Source organism: Aythya ferina, assembly GCF_964211825.1.
Source record: "Aythya ferina genome assembly, chromosome: 2".
NCBI classification, from domain to species: Eukaryota; Metazoa; Chordata; class Aves; order Anseriformes; family Anatidae; genus Aythya; species Aythya ferina.
The window spans coordinates 132,777,619-132,797,167 of NC_140297.1; the positions used below are offsets into that span (position 1 = coordinate 132,777,619).

Below are 19,549 nucleotides of genomic sequence, written 5' to 3' on the forward strand. Positions count from 1 at the left end.
GTTTGGTTTTGTTTTGTTTTGTTTTTTTCAAGTGGGCTATAGGAAATTAAGGAAAAATGTTAAGTTTTGCATATTTGTCTACAAATATCCCCCAGTCAAAATTCTTACATTAAAAGAAAGCAAGAGGCATCCAGTGAACAGTAATAGGATAAGAGTAAATGAAAGAATTCTTATGAAGAATTTCTTATGTCAACTTTAAAGTTTAAAATATGACATATATAAGAAAAGTGAAAGAAAAAAAGGAAAAGCAAATAAAGGCCAAATTTGTTTGTGCCTGTGCAACTGCCAGACAAATACTGAACACTGCATTAGAAGAAATATCTGTGTTAAACTGACAAATAGTATTTTGTATCAATTTTGCTTTTGATAACAAAAATAAATGTAATAAAAGGAGAATTTTGTAACTGATATGGGAAACAAGTGAAATCTAATCACTGCAAGAATATGCATGAATATGAATGACAGCCTAGTGTCAAAACTAGGAAAAAAATAATCTCCCAGATTGATTGCAAAAGGTCCCATCTATCTCACATATTCTGACAAAATGTTGAAACAGGTAGGAATGACAATTTGGTGTAAAGAAGCAAGAAATTCCTTTGGTGCCATGGTCAAAGAGTTCCTCAGCTTGCACAAGAAATAACAAAATATATTATCGCTATGGAGGCCAAATATAATGAAAAATAATATGCTGCAGAGCACTGTCGAAAATGCCTTAAAAGCCATAAACCACAGCTTTAAAAAGACATCACAAATCAAAACCAAGCAAAACAGGTAATGGTCATTTATGGAAATTGGAAGAAAATCCCCTATCACTCTTACATTTTTTTTGTTTGATTTGATTTATGATCTTATTACCATGTTTAGAGTACAAATGTCTCATGTTCCAAATTTGAGACTCACTGGAGTGCAATTATTTGTAATCTGGATAGGAAATGATGAATACTTTCATGATAAGTCTCTACAATTGTCTGCAATCTGCTATGTAATGAACTTAAAAATTAAGGAAGGAACATTATCATCTTGGTCATGACTGGGTTTTTATTTAGAGTATCTCAGATTTGCAGTTCATATTCTTGGTGAAGCCAGGAAGGGGACCGGTAAAACCGCTGTATTGGACTTCCGGAGAGCTGGGACACTGGTTGGCAGAGTCCCTTGGGAGGTGGTTCTGAAGGTCAGTCCAGGAAGGCTGGGCACTCTTCAAGAAGAAAATCTTAATGGCGCAGGAGCAGTCTGTCCCCACATGCCCAAAGAGGAACCAGCGTGGAAGACCGGCCTGACTGAACAGAGAATTGTGGTTTGAGCTTAGGAGAAAAAAGAGGGTTTTGGAAAAAAACTTTGGAAAAGAGGTCGGGCCACTCAGGAGGAATATAAGAATGTTGCGAGGCTGTGCAGGGACAAAATTAGAAAGGCCAAAGCTCATCTGGAGCTCAATCTGGCTACTGCCATTCAAGATAACAGAAAATGTTTTTACAAATATATCAACGTAAAATGGAGGACTAAGGAGAATCTCCATCCTTTACTGGATGAGGGGAGGAACTTAGTTACAAAAGATAAGGAAAAGGCTGAGGTGCTTAATGCCTTCTTTGCCTCAGTCTTTAGCAGCAAAACCAGTTGTTCTCTGGCTACCCAGTACCCTGAGCATGTGGAAGGGAATGGGGAGCAGAATGTGGCCCTCACTATCCATGAGGAAATGGTTGGCAACCTGCTACGGCACTTGGATGTACACAAGTCGATGGGGCCAGATGGGATCCACCCGAAGATACTGAGAGAACTGGCAGAGGAGCTGGCCAAACCACTTTCCATCATTTATCAACAGTCCTGGCTATCGGGGGACATCCCATTCAACTGGCAGCTAGCAAACGTGATGCCCATCTACAAGAAGGGCCAGAGGGTAGACCTGAGGAACCATAGGCCTGCCAGTTTGACCTCAGTGCCAGGGAAGCACATAGAGCAGATTATCTTAAGTGTCATCACGCGGCACTTGCAGGGCAGCCAGGTGATCAGGCACAGTCAGCATGGGTTTATGAAAGGCAGGTCCTGCTTGACGAACCTGATCTCCTTCTATGACAAAGTGACGCACTTGGTAGATGAGGGAAAGGCTGTGGATGTGGTCTGCCTTGACTTCAGCAAGGCTTTTGACACTATTTCCCACAACATTCTCCTCAAGAAACTGGCTGTTTGTCACTTGGACAGGCGTACGCTTCGTTGGGTTAAAAACTGACTGGATAGCCAGGCCCAAAGAGTTGTGGTGAATGGAGTCAAATCCAGTTGGAGGCCAGTCACTAGTGGCGTCCCCCAGGACTTGGTACTGGGGCCAGTTCTCTTTAATATCTTTATTGATGATCTGACACACGCACCAAGTGAGGTGCGTGTGTCGATCTGCTCGAGGGTAGGAAGGCTCTGCAGGAGGATCTGGATGGGCTGAGGTCAACTGTATGAAGTTCAACAAAGCCAAGTGCCGGGTCCTGCACCTGGGGTACAACAACCCCAAGCAGAGGTACAGGCTGGGAGAGGAATGGTTGGAGAGCTGCCAGGCAGAGAAGGACCTGGGGGTGTTGGTGGATAGTCAGCTGAATATGAGCCAGCAGTGTGCTCAGGTGGCCAAGAAGGCCAATGGCATCCTGGCTTGTATAAGAAGCAGTGTGGCCAGCAGGTCTAGGGAAGTGGTTGTCCCCTTGTACTCTGCTCTGGTGAGGCCGCACCTCGAGTACTGTGTTCAGTTTTGGGCCCCTCGCTACAAGAAGGACATCGAGGAGCTCAAGCGACTCCAGAGAAGGGCAACAAAGCTGGTGAGGGGCCTGGAGAACAAGTCCTACGAGGGGTGGCTGAGGGACATGGGCTTGTTCAGCCTGGAGAAGAGGAGGCTCAGGGGCGACCTTATCGCTCTTTATAAGTACATTAAAGGAGGCTGTAGAGAGGTGGGGGTTGGTCTATTCTCCCACGTGCCTTGTGACAGGACGAGGGGGAATGGGCTAAAGTTGTGCCAGGGGAGTTTTAGGTTGGATATTAGGAAGAACTTCTTTACCGAGAGGGTTGTTAGGCATTGGAATGGGCTGCCCAGGGAAGTGGTGGAGTCACCATCCCTGGAGGTCTTTAAAGACGTTTGGATGTATAGCTTAGCGATATGGTTTAGTGGAAGACTTGTTAGTGTTAGGTCAGAGGTTGGACTTGATGATCTTGAGGTCTCTTCCAACCTAGACAATTCTGTGATTCTATGATTCTATATCTCTGTTTCAAATATGTTCCCATTTTTCATATAAGTGGAGAATAATCCTATGAATCTTATATGCACTTGAATAAAGGAGTTTTCTCATTCAGCTATGTTGATCACTTTAAAATAAAAGGTTACATAGGCCTGTTCCATCCATGTTCTCTGAGTTTTTTATGTAGTAACAGGATGGGCCAAATTTACCATAGATTACCTCCCTGTGCCTTTCAGTAATTTTACAAATTAGGTCCAACAGACCTGTAAAATTAATTTTAGAAGGGAACTCAAAGCTTGGAAGATGTGTATTTTTTGTTATATGGCACCCATTTCTGATATTTCTCTGGTACAATAACATTGCACACACACACACACAGACCAACAACAACAACAAAAAACTTCATTAGTTATGTATCCACTTATTTAAAGTACTTACCATTTGCTGACAGAATAAATAGTTGTGTTTTTTTCAGGGATTTTGTTGTTTTGTTATAATGGTGCCTTTGTAGACTAAATCATATATTTCATTTTAATCACTATATTTTAAAATTAGATTGTTATGAAATGCTGCTGGAATGTTAAAATGCAGTGATATTTTTTGTTTAGGTAGAATGGAGCAATCTGAATATATAATAACCCATGATGATAATATTTCAATAGATGTCATTTCTTCTAAACTGCTAAAGATAAAATAGAAGTCTTTTTTTTTTTTTTTTTTTTTTTTTTTTCAAATAGCTGCAAAACGAGGAAGTATTATCAAAGGAACCTTAAAAAATGAATTTGTCATTATGACAATATAATTTTACTTTCCTTGGCATTATTTTATTTTGCTTAACATGAGATTGTCCATATCTTCCAGTGTCTCAAGATAGATCTTAGTGTTTTAAAGATACATTGTTTTATAGCTGCAATTACTAAGGGAACTCCTAAAAGCACCCTTGTTTAAATTTTAGACACCTACTTTTCAGCAGTTTTCTGAAAAGCTGGATGTTATTATTGTCTAGTACAGTCATCCTTAGAAATATTGACTCAGTTGAAAATTTCAAGACTACTTTCAATAACATTCATTTACCAAAAGAGAAAGACTGGACAATGAAATGGCATGATTATTCACATGTTTAGCCAGAGACACCATTTACCGATCAAATTTATCTCTCTGTTTGAAAGATTAGGCTATTAAGTTCACTGAATTGGAAAATTAAGAAATGTGAGCTGAATGTTCAGTTAATTTAAATTAAAATAATTTTGATGATTTTCCTGAATTTATACTGTATAATGAAGAACCTCCTACATCATGGAACTCAGTCATCCATGAATTCAGGCAACTGAGTCATATAATAACCTCTAATTTACAGCAGCTGAAAATGTGACTATTTTCTTTATCCTGAACACATTAATAAAACCCACTGCATTCTTGAACCTCAATCTATGTTTTCAGCATGATAAATCATAAGAAACATTTCTCCTTCCCTGAATTCAGGTAGTTTAAGGTTATTTATTTTATGTTATTAAGAAGCTATTAATGTGTGAAAATAATTTTAAAAACATTTAGTAGTCTGAATGAGGGCTGTTCAATAGACTTGTGTCTTGCTAGCCTCGTTAAAAATAAACTTTTTTTAAAAATAAGCATCACATATTCTGCTGCTCTTAGAACTTTGTGGAGTTTGCAGCAGTGTTCTGCAGGGAGAGCTGTAATTATGAGAAAAAATTTTCAAAAGTTCACTTGACAGGATTGTATTTCTACACTGGATTCTTCCATCCACTGTATTGATTTCTAACACCTCTCCTTTCCTTTGGTCACATGTGCTACATTTTGACTGCTGTTAAAATAACTCATCTGTAAAGTGTTGACAGAAGTCATACAGAACTCTGGAAAAAAAAAAATAAATCATTGTATTTTGTTTTCTGGTCCACAGCACAACTTAGGGAAAGTGTAGTGTTTTCTGCAATAATTTTTATGTCAATTAACCTTAAGTCATTTTTTTCACATGGATTTATTATTGCATTTACTGGAAGTTCCTGAAAATGTCAGTCATGGTTTTCATTGTGTGTGCTTTGGCTTAAAGTTGAACCAATTTGATTTCTTCACATGATCCTGCATTTCTTCTGCCCTGTCTTTTCCAAGCACCCAGGAATGTTTGACAGATAAAAGCAGTCTACTCACTCCATGGGAAATTCTGACAGTGCAATTGTTTTGTTTGTTTGTTTGTTTGATTGATTGATTGTTTGTTTGTTTTGGCTTTGTTTTCACGGAATCACAGAATTGTCTAGGGTGGAAGAGACCTCAAGATCATCGAGTCCAACCTCTGACCTAACACTAACAAGTCCTCCACTAAACCATATCTCTAAACTCTACATCTAAACATCTTTTAAAGACCTCTAGGGGTGGTGATTCCACCACTTCCCTGGGCAGCCCATTCCAATGCCTAACAACCCTCTCGGTATAGTTCTTCCTAATATCCAACCTAAAACTCCCCTGGCACAACTTTAGCCCATTCCCCCTCGTCCTGTCACCAGGCATGTAGGAGAATAGACCAACCCCCATCCCCCAGTTTTGTTTTGTTTTTCATTTAGTTCTTGTTAATCTCAGATGAAGCTCTTAAAATCACGGTGAAAGTGTAAAACCACCAGCAACAGTGACTGAGGCTACAGTCAATACCAATTAGAAAAGCAAAACAAAATCTTCTCATGCTCATTTTTTTCTAGTATTTGATTCTAAATTAAGCTGGATTTTGATTCTCCAAACTCTATTTTCTTAAATATATGGGTCATAAGTATTGTATTCCTACAAAGTAAAACTGGCTCATTTCTTCATTTTCTGAATGGAATAGTCCAGGTTTGGGATCTTTAAGATTGCAAAATTTCACAGCTTTAGTTTTCATTTTGCAAAAAAGTAAACTGAATCCAGACTGGTTTGGATCTCCATTCAGAACAGTACTGTGTAGTTCACTTTAAATGAGAGAATTTAAAAAAAAAAAAAAAAAAAAAAAAAAAAAAGGAAACCTTTTACCTTTTCCTACCTTTTTCTTATTTTTAGAGGTCAATGAAGTAAACACTTAAGACTGGTCTTGTGCAAGCTTATGAAACTACCTTACTCATTTGGCAGGTGGACCAAATATTTTTAGTGGATCCCAAATTAGTTAAAGTGGATCCTGTGAGTATCAGTTTAAAAGTAATTTGCTACACCTTTTATATTCTGAGACATGAGAAGGTATTTCACTGTAGAGTTAAGTGGTGAGTTGTAATACTGGCTTTCTTAAATCTTTCTCTCTTTTATTGCTAGGGCATCATGGAGGATTTCTCTTATCTGTGAAGCCAAACTTTGTTAAAAAATAGAGACATGCTTTGTTCAGTCTAGTTGAGCTTTTGACCAAGAGTAGAAAATTTTAAAACTGAAAATGATGTAGGGACAGATTTTTCAAAAATTACATTGGATATCCCCATGCTTTTGATATCTTTGAATAGATTATCTCCAGAAGCTGCTGTCACCATGCTGTCTGACAGTGTTTTACCCTTCCAAAGTGCCACAGATCAGAGAATAGAAAATTTGGCACATAAATTCTTCAGTGACTTTGATTTTAGGCTGGATTTTGATAAAGCATTTTGTATACCTTCATGTCATATTTACACACAGTCACTTACCTTGATGAGAAAATATTTCTTCTTGGCTCACACAAGAATAAAAATATTCTTTATCTCTTCAGTTGTACTGACATTACTCTTCAGTTTGTCTTTCAGTGATCAAAAACACACTTTGTTTTTTGGGGTTTCAGGATTGAAAACCCCATTGAAAAGAGTCACTTTGTGCATTTTCAGCATTTAATTTGAGCATGATCTGATACACAGTAGTAAAATCACAAGGCGAGAAATGCTAATGCTAACTAAGAGTTGCTCTTAGTTACTGTGTTCTCTGACACATCCCTAAAAAGAGCATGTGTTTGATTTGGAAATTCTTTATCATGCAAAAGGGTATTTTAATGCTCTTCATGACTAACAAAGATTTTGTTTTGTTTTGTTTTGTTTTTTGTTGTTTTGTTTTGTTTTAACATTGGATTTCTTGTAGCAAGACTTTTTTGAATACAAATTGTGTTTCATGTGTTTGATATCCTTTTCCCAAAAGGTTAACAAATATATTTAAAACTTTTTCATTAAAAAGAAAAAATGTTGATGTTAAATGCTGTATAGCCCTGGTGTGCTGTAATACCTGTATTGATTAAAAACTTATTTGAGCTTAACATAAAAAAAAAAGTATTTGGCTTAGTATTATATATCCCATTTCTACATAGCGTAGTGATGGCTTAGACATTGTCTTTGATGTAGTTGTAATATTTTGAGAATTTGCTGTATGGCTGGCATACTCTAAAAGATGAACCTATGAATTCAGCTGAGGCAGAATGTATGTAATCCTATGCAGCCTTGTTTATTCCAGGGAAAAGATGCTTCCTCCTCACCCACCCACCAGAAGACTTTAAATCAGAATTTTGATTTAATAAGTCGTTGTCAGAACTTTCCCCATTCTGCCACTCCATATAGACCCCTAAAAATAAATAAATAAATAAATAAAAGGATAAAGAAAAAATAATGAAGTAGGAGCAGTTGTAAAGTTGGAACTCCATGGGTATTTTGTATGGAACAAGCAGACTCTTATAATTAAAAGGATGTTGTTGTGTGTGTGCCAATAGTGTTACATCTTTTGCTGTGGACTGGACTTGAATTGATATAATACAGCTTTTTCCATCTCTCTGAAAATCAATCTTCTTCTTCTACTTTTCATCTCTGTTAAAGGCCTTATTCTTTCTCTCAAGCCAGCCATTATACTGATTGATTACGACTGAAATTGTCTTGAATCCTACACAGTGAGAAAGAAAGATCCCATACACTGAGAAAAGAAAGTGGAACATTTTCAGCTTTCTCGTGATTGTTTTTATAAAAGCATTAGTCTGCAATGAGAGGTTGAAGCAGCAGCTGTTCATTAGCTGTACCATAAAACATCACCAGTTTGTATTGCTGTGAGCCCCATATTGATGTTTTAAGTGCCTAATTTGTTCACAAGAGGTTCTTTCTCAAGCTCTCCCTGTTGCTTTGTAGAGAAAGTGATATACAGTGTTCACTAGAGTGAAGAAAGAAAAATTAATTTTGAATGTGATAGAGCTTTTTAAATAAACATATAAAAACTTTAAAAGAGGAGTTTTTTCTTACTCTAGTGCAAGAGTAGACAGGAAATGGTTTCTTCAGGTGGTTATGTCCAAAAAAACTATGGGGTATTCAAATACCTTAAGCAGAATCAAGATACATGAATTTGAGGTGTATTTTTGCAATGTTCTGGGGTTATGCAAGAATGGATTCTCTTCTGAGGGTTTGTCTCATTAAATTTAGCACATTGAAGTGTTTCATCAGTGTGATAATTTAAAGGAATATGAAAAGGAAAACAAGCAAGCATAACATTATATGTCACTAATAAAATTGAAACAGATATCATCCATTTGAAGTATATGACAGCCAGTGCAATTCACAGTAAAAACAACTCTCTCTATTGAAATGGAATGATTTTGTAACTTAAATAGTACCAAGATAGATTAATAGAAAAAGCTGTCCTAATTCTCTCATGAAAACTCACTAGTATTCAGCATGTTCTAGAAACATGTATGAACATTCTGATTAAATCCACAATTGACCATGTGCTGTGAGACTATTAAAAGCCAAAATATTTTATTTTTTTCAGCTGAGCCGTTTTTGCTTTAAATTTGGTTATTTCTCCACCCTTTTGTATTGGCAATATCCTCCTGCAAGATCTACCACCTCTGAGACTATGGGAACTGGTGTCCTCTACAGCCACCACAACTTATTTTATACTTAAGAACAAGCAATAAAAATACATATATATATTAAGAACAAGCAATATATATATATATATGAATATATATATTTATATATATATATGTGAATATTAATTCATATTCACATATATATATGTGAATATATATATATTCTGCCAGTTTACCACTAGGAATAAAAATTTACTAACTGGGTAAAACTGTTACATTTTGAAATGCTAATTCTAAACTGATTAGGATTGTTTCAAGGTCCTAGGCTAATACAATTCTTAATATATTACTAACTAGCACAGGTAAAGATTGTTACCATAAAGATGACAGCCATTCTTCTATGGTTTTATATTAAATGAATACATTTTGAAGGACAGAATTGTGTTTGTGCTGTATTTAGGAAAATCTCTGAGTTGTAACTTTAGCATGTATACAGGGTTTAAGTGGCAAGGTTTTGGTAGCAGGGGGCTGCAGGGGTGACTTGAAGCTGCCCCATGTTAGAAAAGGGCCAGTTTCAGCTGGATCCAAAGAGACCCACCACTGCTCAGAGACAAGCCGATAAGCAATGTTGTTTGCACTTCCGTGAGAGTAGATTTAAGAAATGGGGGGAAAAACAAAAACAAAAACAAAAACAAAACAAAACAAAAAACTGCTGGGCAACAGCAGCTGGGAGAGTGAGGAGTGAGAACCAGCCCTGGTCAGTGCAGAAGGAGCACAGGAGGTTCTTCAGGCATACAGCAGAAGTTCCCCTGTGGTCTGTGAAGAGGTTTCCAGTGGAGCAGGCTGTTCCCCTGCAGCCCATGGAGCAGATCTCCACGCTGCAGCCCATGGAGGAGCCCCCAGTGGAGCAGGTGGATGTGGCCTGGAGGAGGCTGTGGCCCATGGAGAGCCCCCACAGGAGCAGGCCCCGGGCTGGAGATGCAGTCCATTGAGAGGAGCCCACACAGGAGCAAGGGGTCTGTGGGGAGCTGCCACCTATGGGGCACCTGTGCTGGAGCAGTTTGCTCCTAGGGGATGGACCCCGTGGTATGGAGCTGTGTGGGAGCAGTTCTGGAGGAGCTGCTGCCTGTGGAAAACCCCCACAGGCTCAGTTCGGGAAGGACAGCATCCCGTGGGAGGAACCCCACATGGTGCAGGGGCAGAGAGACCTTGAAGGAGCAGCGGAGATTAAGTTTTGGGGACTAACCACAGCCCCCATTCCCCTGCACTGCTCAGGGAGAATGTGGAAGAGGTTGTATGGGGGAAAGGTGATTTTAGGATGTGGGGTTTTTTTTGTTGGTTGGTTGGTTGGTTGGTTTTTTAGTTTCTCACTACTCTAGCTTGTTAGTAATAGGCAATAACTTTCTCTAATTTCCCTACACTGAGTCTGTTTTGCCCATTAAGATAATTGATACATGATCTCCCTGTCCTTTTCTCAACCCCTGAGCCCTTCTCATCATATTTTCTTCCTCTTTCTCTTTGAGGATGGGGAGTGAGAGATCGGTTGTGGTGGAGCTCAGCTGTCCACCTGAGTAAAGCTGCTACAGCATGTTGTGCAAAACATTAAACATTATGATCATCGGAAGGACTACAGTAAATGGGAAGCTTATGTGTAAAAGATTTTCTACTAATGTGGCTCCGAAGTGGAATTACTAGAACATAGTTTAATGATCAGAAAAATACAGATCACCTCTCTATACAACATTTGCATACCTTGAATTTAATGTGTATTCTGAAGAAAAATGTTTTGGGATGGAATCTTGGTTTATATTTGGAAACTAAAGAGGGACACACCTTCTACCTCCTTTCAGTGGAGGGAAATGTTTTAGTATCTGAGAATTTTAGAGTAGACTGTCTTAAGACTGTGCCAACTGTTAAGCAGGTGTGTAGGAATACTGCGAAAGTAACTAAGTATTGTTACCAAGTGGTAACAACCTGATCAAGATGAAATAAAAGATAATGAGAAGTCCCATCCAAACTAGCAGCCAAGGCTTGTAACAGACCAAAAAAAAATAAAATCTGTCAGGGCTAGATATAACCCAGTTAAAAATGAATTAAAGATGAGATGAAAAGAAGCCTTGATTTGAAATAAATAAATAAACAAACACATTAAAAGTACTCAAGAACAAGAAGAAACTAGCCAAGAACAAAGTTGTCAAGAACTGAGATGGATTAGAGAAGCAACTCATCTATGATGAGGAAAAGCAAACTTGAATCTTACTGTGTCAGAAGCAAAGGAAATAGAATGAAATTCATTTGATGTTTTCCACAATTTTCCCACTTGCAAAAGCAGAAGAGGTGTTTTTCCATTGTAGAATCTATCATACAAAATATCTAACTCTAAAAGCCTGAGGTTTGATTTTTTGTTTGTTTTTGTTTTTGTTTTTGTTTTTGTTTTTGTTTTTTTCTTCAGATATTTCAATGAGGAATTGCTTTTTGTGCCTAGTTTAAAATAATAGCTAAATGTTCCTCAGATCGAGGAACAGAAAGCTTTATGTTATCACTACTAGTCTAAAGGGACCTGTACTTACTGTGCACAGCACTTTTTTTTGAAAAAAAAATAAAAGAAAAATGAAGAACTATCAAGCATTCATGGCTGCATGATTCATTTTTGGAACTCAGAACAGAATACAATAGGTCAATTTTCACTCAAGAATTATATAAGACAGCATGAATAACATGGAGGGAGCTAAAGATTGGAGGGTACCAAAGCTCTCTAGAGCTTCTGTCAGTCTTTGGGACTGTGGAGAAAGCTGTGGAGCTGCTCTTCATCAAAAAACATCATTCTGAATTGCAAAGTGGAAAGTACAGGCTTCCAGTGTTACATCTACTGTAGCTCCTCTGAGTCTTGTGAAAGTTACCCAAATGCAATTGAGAACATATGCAATTATTGAAGTTCCAAAGAGTATTTGTGATGTGTATCCACAGATGCCCAAGATACTAGACCAGTTTCTCTATCTTCTCAACAGTCAGTGAAGATAATATTCAGATCAGGGTTTAATCACAGGTGGACTCACCCATTCCCATCTGGACAAGCCCATCCAGTGTCACTAGTAGAGGCTGGTCTTCCTGGATTTCCCTGAAATGAGTAATGAGCATTAGATTCTTCACATTGTTTGGTGTAAATTCTCCCAGTGTCATGCTAGTCTCCCCCATCCAAAATGCTCCATTAATATTAGGTAGGCTCAAAAGCTAGCAGACCAAACCATGTCTAGTGCTGGACTTGTGGATACAGCACCAGATGATGATTAATATTTTATATCACATGTGGGATTGCAAGTAAGGCTGGCTAGTAAGGCTGGCAAGTAAAAATATTATTTGATCTATCCCTATGCAGGCTCCTCTGAGATAGCTAACCTGTTCTAAAATCCTCCACTGTTTTTCACAGTTCTTAGGTAAAATATTGCTGCCCTTACCGATAACAAAGTTAGTTTCCAAATGACTAATTTAAATCTACATTGCTGTTGCTTATGCCATGACTGTTCTGCTTATTCACTAATTCCTCCTCTTTTTATTTTTTTCTTGTGTCAACCTTTAATGCACTTAAGGCCTGATATGAAGTTCCTCCACTTTTTTTTTTGTTTGTTTGTTTGTTTGTTTTTGTTTTGTTTTGTTGTTTTGCCATTTTTATTTTTCCCCCTAATCTTTTGGGATTCTTTGAAATTTCTGTCCTTACTAACATTTATCTGTATTCACTTTCAGACATGTGGATGCCAGTTCTGACCTTACATTTTCAAGAAATGACACTGTAAACTTCAAAAACTGTTAATTAGAAAAAAATAACCAAATGAAGTTTAATGCCCTTGGAAATATCAGAACATGCTGTGAGCAGGGCAAGGGATGGGAGAAAGAGCCAGAATGGGCTTCTACGTGAGCATGAAGGTGGCAGACTTTGTTTCATACCTTTGTGAACAGATTTCTAAATGGTAATAGCGACATCTGATAAAACATCTCAGTCTAATGAGGGAGGCTTGACAATGAATTCCTTAAAGATTAAAGATAAATGGTAGTACAACAATGAGACAAATGATATTCCAGTGAATATGCTTCATTGAAAAGGAGAAAATTGCCTATGGTGAAAGTAGGACCAGTATCTTGGGGGCTTTCCCCTGCTATCTAAAAAAGAATCTTTTGTAGTGAAGTGTCATTACTGTCTGATAGTGCTAAAGTAAAGTAAAACAGGTCAGGAGAAATGTAAAAAATAATAGAGACAAGGAACAGCCAAATTGTTTTATAAAAATCAAACAGCTCTAGCAAAAACTCATTTCTTCTGATGTCTTTTCTAAATTAGCAGATGATGGAAATACTGTGAATATAACAAATTTAATTCTAATACAGCTTTTGATGAATACTTGAAATTTTCATGAAATCTTGCAAACTGTGTATTCTTGAACACTTTGGTAGAGTAAAATCTGGGTGAAGTAAAGGAAGGTTGTAAAAATACACTGTCTTTATGGCATTAGTAAAAGGAAGTACTTCTGATTTAAAGCATTACACTACATTGTTTTCCTCTTTTATCCACACAATCTTTTTACCCACACAATCAGCTCTGGATTGTCTAGTAACAAATAGTGGCCTTTTGAGGATAAGGATATTTAAAAATTCTCGGTCATATGTCAAATCAAAAGAGGATTTGCAAAGCAAGATTTCTTCCTCTCTCCCACCTGGATTTCGGTGGATCTCTGTAGCAGTCTCCATACATACAGATCATCTTTTATGGGGTCAAGACTTGAGAGTTCATGTTGGTTTTCCTTGGAAAAAATGACTCTAAGAACAAAAAAGACAGAGAATAATGACAGTTATGAGAGAGGGTGGGATATAAACGTTTTGAACTGGCTTCAGCTGCCTAAATATTTGCCTAGAGCCATGTAATAAGACCTTGTTTTTTGCTGAGTGCCCTAGAAGGCAGTTGGTTTTTCCATAGGTCCTATGTCATATTTTCTAGCACTGTGTGGATATCTCAAATGCCAAAATACTGTAGAACATCAAAGGATAGACATCAATATTTAGGCTGCTGAATTGAGCCTATTAGTCTACAAGCAATTAAAAAAAATAATTCTCTGACAATCTCACCAGTCTTCATTCTTCCCCATTTCTGGTTTGCTTCAGGAATGCAAGCCAACTTTGTTCTCTTTTGAACAGCATTTATGAAACTCCTAGATTCTTACTAATAGTTGTACATTTGTGATATATAAACTTTCTTCTTATTCTCTTTGCCATAGCCAGTACAGTATTGCAGCAGTTTTAGTTAGGAGTATGATTTAGCCAATATTTCAAGCTTTGTCCACATTATGTCATATAGGGAATATGTTGTCATAAACTTGTCTTAATAGCTAAATAGCAGTTAACAAGCAGTTAAATCTTGTTAAAGAGAATTTTTATCTAATATAAACACCACATCAAAAAACACTACTGTCAGATAATAGACCTGACTTTCACCAATAAAAGTGAAACACATTAAATGCATTATTTTAATGTATCAATAATTGCATCAAGTAGTGCTTGTTACTTGGGAAAGGTTAAATGTTGGCACCTATGTATATAATTTATTTCAAGAAAAAATAATTTTTACTCTTATATGTGTTTTTGTTTTTTGTTTTTGTTTTTTAGTTAACATAATAAAAATAACCATACTGAAAGTCTTAGAAGGGCATTAGATAAGGACAGTCTTTGGGTGCATAAAATTAAACTCTGAGAGACAGAACATACTTTAAGCCTCCCCCGTCTTCCTTTCTTGTCTAAGATCTCATTAAAAATAAAAGTGAGGATACAGCCCAGACTAAGGGTTTACTGATGAGTAATATGTGACATTCAAGTCAGCAGCTATATTTGTAAAATATCTGATTTTTTCTTTTCCTCTGCTTCTGGAACAGCTTGAGAAATATGTTTCAGTACTCAAAGAAAAGCTCCTTATTGTAGGTACATGTAGGTAGTAAGGAGAGAACAGTGAAAGGTGATGTGGGATGTGCAGATGTGAACATTGTTAATTCTTTTACCACCAACAAAAATGAACTGATAAAATTCATTGCAGAAGTTCCAAAAGATAGTTTTAAAATTATTTTAATTTTCCTCCTACCTCACAAAGCTTGCTGCAGTTAACTAGCCATATGCAAAGTTCAGATTTATCTAAAGACATAGTAGCATGAAACTGAATTTTAAGCTCTTCTAATAGAGAACAGTAGCATAGACAAGCAGGAAGCTGTTATGTCCACTCAAAGCTGGCCAGCACATTCAAGTGCTCTTTAAATTTATTTTTTTTAATGAACACACCTAGAGTGATTCACCAAACACAGTGTATTTACATTATTATTAGCAAACACATTTAACTGTACTGAAAAAGTAATCAGAGTTGTAATTAGAACAAAATAAAACCAATAAAGACTGTTTTCAGGCATCATTTATTTAAATAAATATAAATATAATTCTTGTCTCATGAAATTTCCATTTTGTCTATTATTATTCTTTTTTATCATGCCATTGCCAAGATATGTGCATACAAGTACATGGTTGTAATAGAATATCGCACAAAAGAACAATGGAAAGGCATAAGCATTATTGCATATGTTATGTATATATAATATATACATAACATATATATAATATGGAGAACTAGTAAAATACAAGTAGCTAAAAACAATATTAAAAAAAAATATATTAATTATAAGGAAAAGGACTGAGTTCTATAGTCTAATTGTAATGCAGGCTGAGGAAAAAGATTGAGGACATCTTGCCAAAACAATGAAAGATGGAAAATTTGAACTGAATGATAAAGATGAGAGACTTCATATAGAAGTAGGGAAGAAAGGGAACAACGATGGCCACATGAAGCAGCAGTCCTAAAAGGAGACCATAAGTCTCTGTGGTCTGAGTCAGATCACAGACCTGATTCAACTGGAAATTAACTCAGAGGAAAAAATAAAGCAGAAAAATGGGGAATTATCTTCAGCACATATAGATTACAGCAGAAAAACGGACTTCGATATATATATAAATTGGTCAATGCTGTTTAAGTATATGGCATGCAGAGTCTTTCTATTTGGTACATTTTGTCTGCTGCTATGTTTCATAATGACTTGGCCATTTTTGGACTTTTTTTTCCTTCAGTTTGATGTGCTTTGCAATTTCCCACTTTTTTGCTGACCTCCACAATAGAGATGGTGTCACTTCAACTGTGGCATTTTGAGACAATTGTAGTTGAAATACTAAATAAGTCTAAAAATGCATCCATTGCTTTCGCTTTCTTTAGACTACACTTTATCCTTAGCTATGCTGATACAAACCCAAGGCAAATGAAAAGATATGTGGTCAGGTTTTGACAGAGGGTGGAAAAGTAGATGAATAGAGCCAATATAACGATCTGACTTCTGTAGCTAGAGGTATGCCAATGTGAGGCTAAGTGAAATATCGAACAGCTGAAAGGAAAAAGAAATGATACCGTACAAAGCTAAATATGGTTATACTGCAGATAGGAGAGGGAAAAAAAAAAAAAAAAAAAAGAGTAGAGTTTAATTTTAGGGTAGGGAGTTTTTGTTGTTGTTTTAAGAAAATAACTGCAGGTCAATGTTTTTAGACAATGGATGCTGCAAACTGTAAACTGTCTTTGAAAATGATTGCTTTTTGCCTTCTGGAACATGAATGATCCATAGACACCAGATTTTTTTTTTTTATTTATTTTTTTTTTATCTTAGCCAAAAATATTGGTTTTAGGTTTCTTTGAGTAGTTTAGAGAGCTGTTGTCAATCTATGCATTTCAAATATCAGTAGGACTGTTATTGTGTTATTTCACAGAATCACAGAATGGCTGTTTCAAGACATGTCAGTCACTATCATTATAGTCACTATCATTATTTTTTTCATTACAGCACCCTTTATTTTTAATCCTGGGACATTTCTGTATTTGTGATATCTATCTCAAAACATGAAAGGCCCAATTAACAAATACTTTCAAACAATTTTATTGAGGGCAGATTTACTGCAGAATGAACTGGAATTCCTCCTCTTTCCAGCTCCAGAGATGCCATTGGCATCTTCTTTCTTGGATGTCATCATTACTGTCATCTCTTTACCCAGGCAAGAATTTCTCCCCCTTTTCTCTGCTTCCCTTAGGGAGATGTCTGAATTCACTGAAATGGTGACATACATGTATGTGGAAGATCATACAGTCATACTATGCTGCTACTTTTTTTTTCTTCTTATAATTCAACAGACTACAGCAAGCAGTAGTTATAAAAATGAGCAATCGGCAGCGTGTTATTAAATAAGCTTCCCCAGATATAAAAAATTGAAAGATAATGCAGAAATAAATATAGGCATGGAAAAACAAAACAAAACAAAACAAACAAACAAACAAACAAAAAAGAATAGGTATGTCATCTGTTATTTCCTGAGTAATCTAGTCATGAACGCAGGCCAGAAGTCAGGATTTCATTGATTAACATGTTGATTTTCTTTCCAATAGTAATTTTGGTTGAAGATTTAGTTCAGAATATATTAATGTCCTCATGTGCATGATTCTAAGACTTCTATATGAAAAGTTACTTTTTATTAGTTTAAAAGGTCATTTATGCAATTTTGGTGTGTATCAGCTCTGAGAAATCTTTTGAGGAATCTTGTTATCAGACCATTGAACAGCACATCACCCCACTTCGTTTATATAATTCTTTCTTCTCTGGATTTTATTAGTTGCTATCAAACACATTGGATAAAAATATGAAAATAAGTATGTTTGTTCTCTGAGCTTTGTAGCAGAGAAAATAGTTAGAGCCAGAAGCATCTCCCCTGGATTTTAGGAGAATGGTATTACCCTGCCTTTCTCAGAGATTGCTGGTTACCTTCTGTCAGTGAGCAACTGTCTCACTGCAAAGCAGAAGCACGATCTCTTCTCTTTTGTCTGTGTTCAAGGCAATTACTTCTTAGAAAGTGGAATTTCTTCAGAATGACTATGTACAAGAGCAAACGCAGAAACCAAAGATGTAAGTAAATTGTAAACTTTTTAAAAACGTTTGTAGATAGAAGGGGGAATAAATCTTCAGTTTCATTGAAAGCCATGCCTTGCTTTACCGTGCTGGGGTTAAATAACACCAGAAAAGCAGGAACAGTATTCCCTGCCAATTATCGCACTGTCTCTGTATCTTAAGTGCATGAAAGAGCTTTAAAACAAACCAAAAAAAAATCTCACTTGTTACTATGGAAACCCACAGAAGTGATTGCTTTTTAATATTGACAAAGAAACAGAGATCAAATATAAGTTTATTTCAGACCAACATGCTTTATTAGGGATAAAGACTAGGTAGTTATATCCTTTGCCTTGATAGGGTTGGCACCCTTCCACTTAATGGACTTCTTTGTGTGATGTAGGGAGCTAGTATTACCAGAACTTTAAGGGTAATTGATTTTCCCTCACCACAACTTTCAGAGGAATTGACTAGCTTTGCTTAAACCACAGAAATAGAAACTGGGGAGGGTGGCATGCATGTCTCTATTGTGTGTTTATGATGCTCCAACCCTGAAAATACACTGTCATCTAAATGCATGAATTTCCAGGCAAGCACCTGTTTGACTCTAAATCGCTATGGCATCAGCTGGGGGAATTTTAGTAACAATACTGACTCTCTCCTCCAGAACATTATGGCAGGGTGACTCTTGCAGGTCAGCTCATGAAGTATGAGTTACTGTAAGGAAATCTAGCAGGAGGCCAAGTTATAAGTGGAGAACATGTCTGTGGATGAGAAAAAAAAAAAAAAAAAAAAAAAAAGAAAAAGATATTCCACTAAGAAAAATGACATGTAGGGACTGTGTGCTTTAAGGGAGAGAGTAGGATGGGAAGGAATATCAATACAGAAGAAGATAAGTTTGGACTTTATTTGGACAGGGACATTGCTGCTGTTCAGAGTAGAAGGGATTTATACAGCTTTATCACTGACCTCGGTCTCTGGTCCTTAGAACTTAATCTGTACAGCTCTCTTTCAGTCTTTCTTTCCCAGAACAAATGGATGTGCTGCATGTAGAAAGTTTGCACAACAGATCCCTGTTAAAATTTCTGCAACAGAAATCAATCTGCTTCACATTAAAATAAAAGGAATTATCATAAAGTTTGTTCCCATAGCAGCAGTGAAAGACAATTATTTATATACAGTCAGATAATAGATAATCAAATTCACTTTAACATACTAATTACTATCAGTGTTATTATGTAATAATAAGGACATCTTTATATTGTCGGCTGTCTTCTTGCCTTTTCTCCCATGCGAGCCTGTTTGTGGTGTACAATAATGACATTTGTAACTAAGTAACTAAGTTAGATTTTTTATTTGTTGTAGGGATATAGCCATTCATGAAAACTTTGCACAAGATGCTTTTGAGAATGTTTTTATGAAGAGAACCTGCCTTCTTCCCCTTTCCTTTCCATTCCTGCTGACCCCAAGGAGAATCTGTGATTTGCCAAGGGGGAAAAATAAGAAAGAAACATAAACAGAATCAAGTTTGCAACTATGGTTGTGGCTCTTGCACTGTTTTTTGTTTTAAACTGTCTTTAATTTTA

General features: G+C 36.6%; 1 protein-coding gene across 12 annotated transcripts in view; it reads left to right on the forward strand.

Annotated features, from left to right (window-relative positions):
* RALYL (RALY RNA binding protein like) overlaps window positions 1-19,549 on the forward strand; it is a 431,518-nt gene that overhangs the window by 283,829 nt on the left and 128,140 nt on the right. For 2 of the 12 annotated variants that reach the window (XM_084509630.1, XM_084509631.1), the window contains exon 1: window positions 17,847-17,981. The exons of the other annotated variants lie outside the window; for them this stretch is intronic. In XM_084509630.1, coding sequence (XP_084365756.1) covers window positions 17,945-17,981 — 37 coding nt within the window. In that variant the 5' untranslated portion in view covers window positions 17,847-17,944. Of the gene's footprint in view, window positions 1-17,846; window positions 17,982-19,549 lie in introns of those variants that run through there. 12 annotated transcript variants of the gene reach the window in all.